Genomic DNA, 10,594 nt, shown 5'->3' on the forward strand with positions numbered 1-10,594 from the left:
AAGTCTTCCCCGTTGAACTAAAATGTCTTATACTAAACTTTATACATGTATATATAATATATATCAAATGATTTTTCATTAGGATCATATGACCCCAATGTCTTCTATGTGGTTACGCCACTGATTCACAACTCACTAAACTAGTTAAAAAAGGTGTACATCAAATACATCAAAACATATATTATGTTTACCCTAATGAACAATTGCAAAACAAAAGTAAAATTTGTTTAATTGTTGATCAACTGCCAAAAAATAAAATTAATCTATTTTAAGTTTATAACTAGTGCAAAGAAAACGCAACAACGTTGAAAATGATGAAATAACCAACTTATGTTAACTTCAACCAACTGGCCTTTGGCGTATCAGTATGAAGGCTCTCAAGTCTGCAGTCTGCACTGACCATGAAGTTATGGATTCGAGTCCTGCTTCAGACACTTTTCGTATAAATTACTGCTTGTGCACTTTGGTCAGTAGTATCCAGGATATCCAAGTTTTAGAGGTTGTGACACGTTCTGTCTTCGAATACTCATGAGAGTTTTGTCAGTTGGTTGTGGGTCTAATGATTTAAACCGGACACGTAGCACCGATACGATCGGATGAGTGACTTTACTATAAGTGGGCCCCATCATTGTTTCCAAAAATTGAGGTTAAAAAATGTTGATTTTAAATATTAAAGTGTATTTAACATGGTACATAATCGATGGTTTAGGTGACCGCGAGAAAGTAGGTAATGGTGCACTTAGGACAGTAAGCAATGATAAGTGGTTACTTAACCAAAGGCCTTTGGCCTAGCGTTATGAAGGCTCTCCAGTCTTCACTGACCATGGGGTCATGAGTTCGAGTCCTGCTTAGGACATTATTCGTATAAATTACCCTTTGTGCGCTTTGGTTAGTAGTATCCCGGAGATCCAAGTTTAGGAGGTTGCTACACGTTCTGTATTCGAACACTCATGAGAGTTTTCTCAGTTGGCGGTGGGTCTCGTGATTTCCTCCGGACACATAGCACTGATATGATCGGATGAGTGACTTTACTATTGTGGGCCTCGTCATTGTTTCCAAAAATCGATGTTTAAAAAAATGTTTGATTTTAAATATTTAAAGTGTATTTAAAATTGTACAAAATCGATGATTTAAGTGCCCGCGAGAAAGTCCGTAACGGTGCACTTTAGGACAGTAAGCAATGACAAGTGGCTACTTGCTTACTACGGAGTAGGGGTGTTCATCGGTTCGGTTTTTAGTTTTTCGGTTTATTCGGTTCGATTTTTTCGGTTTTGAAACTTATAAAATCAAAACCGAAAACCAACCCGAAATCAAATTTAAATATCAAAACCATAACCAAAACCGAACCGAAAACTGAATTTGATTTCGGTTTGGTTTCGATTAAAACCAAAAATCACTAAAAATAAAAATCCTAACCAGCATAAACTTACATATAAATTAGGAATACCGGCTGTGGAATTAATTTAAGTATACAATGTATATAATATGTTTTTTGTTTAATAAAAATGTAATAATACATCAAATATAATATAAATATATAAATATATAAATATTATAATTATAAATATGTTTTAATATGTTATTAATTTGATTTCGTTTTTTAATTCGGTTTTCGGTTAACCAAATTTAAAATTTTCAAAACCAAACCAAGAATCGAGTTACGAATTCGGTTTCGGTTTCGGTTTCGATTGATCCGAAAACCGTGTAAAAAATTCGGATTGTTTTTTTTTTGTTTGAATTCGATTCGATATTCGGTTTATTCGGGTTTGAAAACAAATGGTGCACACCCCTACTACGGAGTACTATTAAGCTTTTATATTTGGAAATTGGAATTAAAATTAAGATAAAATCTAAAGTAATCGATAAAGAAATATTTTTAAAAGTACCTCTTACATAAGTTTTCAAAACACTATTTGAAGTTAAAAAAAACAAAAAACAAAAAAAATCTCTACGGATGAAAACTATGCATTGAAAAATAGGAATAGGCATTAATGGGGAGGAGACACTTGGACAGTTAAAGGAAATTTTTTCTGAAATGGTAGAGATTCAGGCGATATTCTTCCCTCTCGTTATATATTGGTTGGTGTTTCAACATTACCATTTCAGGACACACCACTTTTTTTCCTTTTCCTTTTTCAAATGAATTTCTAAGTCCTACCACCAATTTTTTACCCGATTTTCTTCTTTTTTTTTTTTTCGAAAAGCAAAAAATATATAACACGAGCCCGCTTAGGGGGGAACCCCTTACAAGAACACGAAGAGTAAAACTCGGCTTAGGACGTAAGCCAATAACACACGACAAAACTAACGAAAGGAACAAAGCGTGAAGTTGCGGAAAGAGCAACAACTAACGCCTACATTACACAAAACAAGACCACGGATCCGAGATTCAACCTAACCAATCTAGCTTGCGCTTCTTGAAACGACTAGAGATCCAATCAAAAGACTTGAGTTGAATTTCCATTAGACCCGTTGGACCATTCCACGAAGAGTTAGAGAACACCTTTTGATTTCTATTATTCCAAATCATATACCCACAAGTCCACTCGATTGCTTGCCATACTTTCAACATGAGGGGGGATGAGGGGCGATTACTATTTCCTCGAAATAATTCATTAATGCTTAAATTTGAAACCGCCCCTAAGTCCCACCATTTGAAGACCCGAATCCAAAAATCCATTGCGTGTCGACAAAATAAAAGTGAATGTTCAATGGTTTCAATGTCATCATCACATAAAGGCATCTAACGGAGTCCAAGTCTATACCTCTTTTATCAAGTTCGGTACGAACCGGGAGCCGCCGTTTCAATGCCCTCCATATGAAAATAGAAACTTTAGATGGAACCAAATTGTTCTTCAAAAAGCCTTCTTTAGGACGCGAACCAATGTTGAGAATTACTTCATCGATAATACTCGCCAACTTTTTTGTAGTAAAGACCCCGTTGCCCGTTAGGTTCCAAATCCACGAATCCTTAGTCTTGTCATGTTTGGTGTAAGCATTTAGGAGTGCCATAAGGGAGTCGAGTTCATTTAGTGCTCGACCCGAAATATCTCGCCTCCACATAAATTTACAAGATAACCCCCCATCGATTTTCTTCTTTCAAGTGGCATTTATAATTTTTAATTTGCTTTCATTTTGCCTTTTGTTCAAATGGATATCAAAATCCTAACATGTGATTTCTTTTCAAGTTCATATAACATGGTTTTTTTTTATTTGGGTCAAGTGGATTTTCGAGTTCTAAAAAAATTAGATTTTCATATTGTAATACTTAATTCAAATTATATGAACATTTAAATAAATTATCGTTTGTGATAGCTATACCTTTTTAATTTCTTTTACTTTATCTAGAACTTTTTTTAATGTAAAACGACATTATATTTTTTCTCTTCAAACATTTTATTTTTTTGCCCGACCCGGCGAGCCTTAGAAAACTAGTATTGTTTTGTAATTTAGGAGTAGTTCATAACGACTTTCATATTTTTAATTTATATTGTACTCATGAAATTTATATTGTACCCAAAGAGATTGAGACGTCTTATTTTGGGATTTAAATTGATGAAAAATCTCTTTGGACAAACTCTGAGTGAGCTGGGCATAGCATTTGCATTCTAAGTTACTGTTCTATTTCAACATGATTAAAAGCAGATGTTTCTTTCTTTTCACCATATGAGCCCACTGGCCTAACATACTCAGTCTCAATAAATTCCCACAACCTAGAATCGATCCCATTCAAGTAGATCATAAACCTACTCTTCCCGTCCATAAAGTCTTTCAGATTCTCAAGTTTAGGTACCTTGCTAGCAGTACCAAACTCACTTTCTGACAACAAGATTTTATGAATACCAGGTGTCAATACCATGGCACACTTAGTAGCAATGTATGAATTTGGTTCACACATATTTTAATGTTTAATTTAAATAATTAAAGATTCTGTATTAAATGACCATCGGTCGATGGTCAGTGACGTTCGGACGATGGTCAGAGACCTACGGTCGATGGCCTATGTCTAACGTTCGATGGTCTAGTATGATAACAAGTTCGTATTATGAAAGACCTCAGGCCGATGGACTACACACTCGGACGATGGTGTCTGACAAACGGTCGAGGGTCTAGAGACAAACGGTCGAAGGTTAAGACAATCGGTTGAAAAGTATGACAAATACTCCCTCGGTCGATAGTCGACTATCGGATGTAGGACTAAGGACGATCAGGGGATGGTCGAAGACACTCGGCAGATGGTCTAAGACGGTCGGGCGAGGGTAATTCTTCAGCAAGCTGGGCAGAAAACTAGGGTTTTGGCGAAAAATCGATCTTGAAGCAGTTTAGGACTCTAAAACCACAATCTTTTATGATGAAAACGTTAACAAAACACCCAGAGACCTAATGGAGCCTGAAAAAAACACGTGAAAATCTTGACTTTGATCGAAAAACTAGTTTTGACAAAAACTTGAAACACAAACATGTGACGACCCGGAAATTTCCGACCAAATTTAAACTTGATCTTTATATAATCTTTATATGAATTCGACACGATAAGCAAAATCTGTAATGTTGATGTCTCGAAAACCCCTTGGAACTATGTTCATATACTCAATTGACCTTTTGACAATTTTCGACGATTCACGAACAAATGTTGTAAATAAATATGTATATATATATAAATGTAAGTGAGTTGTAATCACTTGCATCCATAAATTTGCTTGAAAACAAAGGGACCAATGAGAACGTGACATGTGGCGCGAAAATCACATGTGATTAAAAAAAAATCGAAATTTTTTTTTTTAGAAATTTTTTTTCGAAAAAAAAAATTTTCGAATTTTTTTTCCGAAATTTTTTTTTTTTCAAATTTTTTAAAAAAATCATATGTGATTATGCATGTCAATCACATGTGATTGTAAACCCAATCACATGTGATTATGCATGGCAAATCCAATCACATGTGATTGTACAATTCAATCACATGTGATTGGACAGGTAAATCACATATGATTGTAAAAAAAAAATTAATTTTTTTTTTTAAATTTAAAAAAAATAAAAAATTTTGTTTCAAAAAAAATTTTTGAATTTTTTTTTCAATCACATGTGATTTTCGCGACACATGTCGCGCTCTCATTGGTCCATTGAATCTCAACTTAATTTATGGACTTAAATGGATATTCCTCAAATGTAAGTATATGTAATAGTTTGAAATTATAAAATATAATTTAAGCATTACAATTAAATACGTAAAATATGATACAAAATAATTAATAGAATAGTTAAGTTGCTATTAAAATGAATATATATATATATATATATATATATATATATATATATATATATATATATATATATATATATATATATATATATATCTATGATTTCTATTAATAATAATTATATAAAATTTATAAATATTAGATATTCAATAAATGTTATTATATGATTATTAAATATTATATAGTTAATAAATTTAATGTATTAAATGTAATTACAAGTTTAATTATAATTATTATATGATTATTATTACATGATACATTTGATTATTGATTAATATCATTATAATTAGTAGTAAAGTTATGATTTTAGTTATTATGATTAGTAATATTATTAAATATTTTTATTATCATTTTTAATTAAAAATTATTATTATCATTATTTTATTACTTTTATCATTATTTTTATTATTATTACCATATTATTATAACTATCAATATTATTATCATTATTTATCCTTATTAGTATTATTATTATGATTATCTTTATAGATATTATTAGTATTATTAATATCATTATTAACATTATTATTAACAATTATTATTATCATTTATATTAATAAAATTACTAATATTAATATAATTATTGATTATTAAATTAAATTTTATAAAATTACAAAATAAATAAGGTTCGGTTCATGTATTAATCAACTATAAGAGATTTGTTTTCTGTTTTTAATTGATATCAGTACAAATCAGTTGTACTATGAATAACAAACAGTTAGCCATCCCAATCGACTTGTAAGATTTTTCTTATCAAATTTTGTTCTTGTCTGTAAAATGTCGACGGGTTCCATTCTATAAAATTAAGCAAATTACTCCATGATAATGAGGAAATTAATCAGTTCTTTCAACCTCATTATCAGTAATCAATTTCAAATATCCTTTACAGCTTCAATTTGATAAATTTAATCAGAAAAATCGAATAACACAGGTACTACCCTGTTCTTATTTTGATTTTTCAAAAACCTCGAGTTCGATTCAAATTTCGAAATCTGTTAATGTGGTGTTGTTAGGAACCCTCCACTCAAAGTACCTGCAAATTTCTAGCCCCCAATTCCTTTCCTTGATTTCTAATTCATGAGTCAAACTTATAAATTCAAAAGTCAACGAATTCGTTTTTGGTGAAATTCAAAATTTCTGTTATGTTTTAAATTAAATTGATGTTTCAGAAAGATTCTAGGTATGATTTTCTACCTATTTTGTGTAGAAACTTTTAGTTAAAATTGTCTCGAAATTGAAATCACCATTTGAGTTTTATTTTTTTTTAAAACGAACAGCAGATTGATTTATATATATTTTTCTTTTCTTTCTCGCATCTGATAATTGACATAACAATTATAATTGGTTTCTGTTTCAAGTTAGAATCGTAAATCATACCTGAAATTTATGTTATGGTGTGTTTTTGTCGATTGAAATTGGGGAAAGAAGAAGAAGGAGAGCAGACTAGTAAATCGGGATTAAATAAAATTTGGTTATGATTTTAAATAGAAAGACAGTAATAGAGCAACTGGTTTAAGGTGTTAGTGGGTTTACGAGTGGTCAGGGGTTCGAGCCTGGGCATGGACTGCTAACTTTTTTTAGAACACTTTCCTTTAAGGTAGCTTCTTTATTATTATTATTATTATTATTATTATTATTATTATTATTATTATTATTATTATTATTATTATTATTATTATTATTATTATTATTATTATTATTATTATTATTATTATTATTATTAGTATTATTTTTGTATTTATTATTTTTATTGTTATTGTTATTATTGATGAGTGTTATTGTTACTAATACAAGTATTGTAATTATTATTATTATTATTATTACTAAAATAAGTATTAGTTATCATCTGTTATTATTATTATCACCATTATAATTACAAATATGATTAATATTGTTATTGTTGTTACTAATATTATTATCACCATTTAAAATATGATTATATCATTTTTAAGTATTATTAATATTATTATGATTATGATAATTATATTATTACTATTATAAAAGTAATAAAATTTATTATTACTTTCATAAAAATTAGTATTAGTATCATTTTATAAAAATTAGTATTATTATTAACATAATTATAACTATTATTACCATTACTATTACTATTATTAGTATTATAAATATTATTATTATTATCGTTATCAATATTACCATTATTAACATTTTATTAGTAACAATATCATAATTATTACTATGAGTTTTATCATTGTATTTATTATTATTTTGTAACAAATAAATATTTTGTATATAAAATATACTTATAACATATACTATATTACATTAATATTATATAAATTGTTATAAAATATTATTATCCGTAATTTTATATATAATTAATTTACATATAGTATAAATATATATTTTAACATAATCATACATATAAATATACATTTTGATACAATTTTAAGTATATATGCAAAATTTATAATAAATGACATATATATATATATATATATATATATATATATATATATATATATATATATATATATATATATATATATTCTAACTAAAATATTTTAATAAGAATTGAATATATATAAATATCAAGTATAATAATAATATTTGTTTACTATTATCATATGTGTTAATTGTATTTGATAAATAATTGATATAGGTTCGTGAATCCAAGGCCAACCCTGCATTATTCAATATCGTCATATGTATTTTTACTACAAAATACATTATTGTGAGTTTTATTTGCTCCCTTTTTAAATGCTTTTGCAATATATATTTTTGGGACTGAGAATACATGCGCTGTTTTATTAATGTTTTACGAAATAGACACAAGTAATCAAAATTACATTATATGGTTGTATTATTAAACCGAATATCGCCCCTTCAAGTCTGGTAACCTAAGAATTAGGAAAATGACCCCTAATTGACGTGAATCCTAAAGGTAGATCTATCGGGCCCAACGAGCCCCATCCAGGGTATGGATGCTTTAGTACTTCGAGGAATCATTTAGTATATTAGCTGCGCGCTGTATACTGGGGGATATTCTATATGCATCTTGTTAAGGTCGGTTACCAGGTGTTCAATTCATATGAATGATTTTTATCTCTATGTAGTTTGCGAAATGCCTGATAAGAGAATGATGTTTATGAAAAATGAAATCTTGTGTTCTCTTAAAATCATGGAAAAGATTGATTATGATAAACTAATGAACTCACCAACCTTTTGGTTGACACCTTAAAGCATGTTATTCTCAGGTTTGAAAGAAATCTTCCGCTGTGCATTTGCTCATTTTAGAGATATTACTTGGAGTCATTCATGACGTATTTCAAAAGATGTTGCATTCGAGTCGTTGAGTTCATCAAGATTATTATTGTAGTGACCCAAACTTTTCCATGTTTATATATATTAATTGAGATTGATATTTACATGATTAAATGTTTCCAACATGTTAAGCAATCAAACTTGTTAAGACTTGATTAATTGAAATAGGTTTCATATAGACAATTGACCACCCAAGTTGACCGGTGATTCACGAACGTTAAAACTTGTAAAAAAACTATATGATGACATATATATGGTTATATGTATAGTTAACATGATATTATGATAAGTAAACATATCATTAATTATATTAACAATGAACTACATATGTAAAAACAAGACTACTAACTTAATGATTTTGAAACGAGACATATATGTAACGTTTATCGTTGTAACGACATTTAATGTATATATATCATATTAAGAGATATTCGTACATCATAATATCATGATAATATAATAATTTAAAATCTCTTTTGATATTATAAACATTGGGTTAACAACATTTAACAAGATCGTTAACCTAAAGGTTTCAAAACAACACTTACATGTAACGACTAACGATGACTTAACGACTCAGTTAAAATGTATATACATGTAGTGTTTTAATATGTATTTATACACTTTTGAAAGACTTCAATACACTTATCAAAATACTTCTACTTAACAAAAATGCTTACAATTACATTCTCGTTCAGTTTCATCAACAATTCTACTCGTATGCACCCGTATTCGTACTCGTACAATACACAGCTTTTAGATGTATGTACTATTGGTATATACACTCCAATGATCAGCTCTTAGCAGCCCATGTGAGTCACCTAACACATGTGGGAACCATCATTTGGCAACTAGCATGAAATATCTCATAAGATTACAAAAATATGAGTAATCATTCATGACTTATTTACATGAAAACAAAATTACATATCCTTTATATCTAATCCATACACCAACGACCAAAAACACCTACAAACACTTTCATTCTTCAATTTTCTTCATCTAATTGAACTCTCTCAAGTTCTATCTTCAAGTTCTAAGTGTTCTTCATAAATTCCAAAAGTTCTAGTTTCATAAAATCAAGAATACTTTCAAGTTTGCTAGCTCACTTCCAATCTTGTAAGGTGATCATCCAACCTCAAGAAATCTTTGTTTCTTACAGTAGGTTATCATTCTAATACAAGGTAATAATCATATTCAAACTTTGGTTCAATTTCTATAACTATAACAATCTTATTTCAAGTGATGATCTTACTTGAACTTGTTTTCGTGTCATGATTCTGCTTCAAGAACTTCGAGCCATCCAAGGATCCGTTGAAGCTAGATCCATTTTTCTCTTTTCCAGTAGGTTTATCCAAGGAACTTAAGGTAGTAATGATGTTCATAACATCATTCGATTCATACATATAAAGCTATCTTATTCGAAGGTTTAAACTTGTAATCACTAGAACATAGTTTAGTTAATTCTAAACTTGTTCGCAAACAAAAGTTAATCCTTCTAACTTGACTTTTAAAATCAAATAAACACATGTTCTATATCTATATGATATGCTAACTTAATGATTTAAAACCTGGAAACACGAAAAACACCGTAAAACCGGATTTACGCCGTCGTAGTAACACCGCGGGCTGTTTTGGGTTAGTTAATTAAAAACTATGATAAACTTTGATTTAAAAGTTGTTATTCTGAGAAAATGATTTTTATTATGAACATGAAACTATATCCAAAAATTATGGTTAAACTCAAAGTGGAAGTATGTTTTCTAAAATGGTCATCTAGACGTCGTTCTTTCGACTGAAATGACTACCTTTACAAAAACGACTTGTAACTTATTTTTCCGACTATAAACCTATACTTTTTCTGTTTAGATTCATAAAATAGAGTTCAATATGAAACCATAGCAATTTGATTCACTCAAAACGGATTTAAAATGAAGAAGTTATGGGTAAAACAAGATTGGATAATTTTTCTCATTTTAGCTACGTGAAAATTGGTAACAAATCTATTCCAACCATAACTAAATCAACTTGTATTGTATATTATGTAATCT

General features: G+C 29.1%; 1 protein-coding gene across 1 annotated transcript; it reads right to left on the reverse strand.

Moving 5' to 3' along the window:
• Positions 1-2,273: 2,273 nt before the first annotated feature.
• Positions 2,274-3,012, reverse strand: LOC139860524 (uncharacterized). Its single transcript, XM_071849276.1, has 2 exons — positions 2,749-3,012; positions 2,274-2,354 (listed from the first exon to the last, which is right to left on the reverse strand). The coding sequence occupies exons 1-2, from the start codon at positions 3,010-3,012 to the stop codon at positions 2,274-2,276; spliced, it is 345 nt and encodes a 114-aa protein (XP_071705377.1).
• Positions 3,013-10,594: the final 7,582 nt, after the last annotated feature.

Source organism: Rutidosis leptorrhynchoides, chromosome 7, assembly GCF_046630445.1.
Source record: "Rutidosis leptorrhynchoides isolate AG116_Rl617_1_P2 chromosome 7, CSIRO_AGI_Rlap_v1, whole genome shotgun sequence".
In the NCBI taxonomy this organism is placed as follows: Eukaryota; Viridiplantae; Streptophyta; class Magnoliopsida; order Asterales; family Asteraceae; genus Rutidosis; species Rutidosis leptorrhynchoides.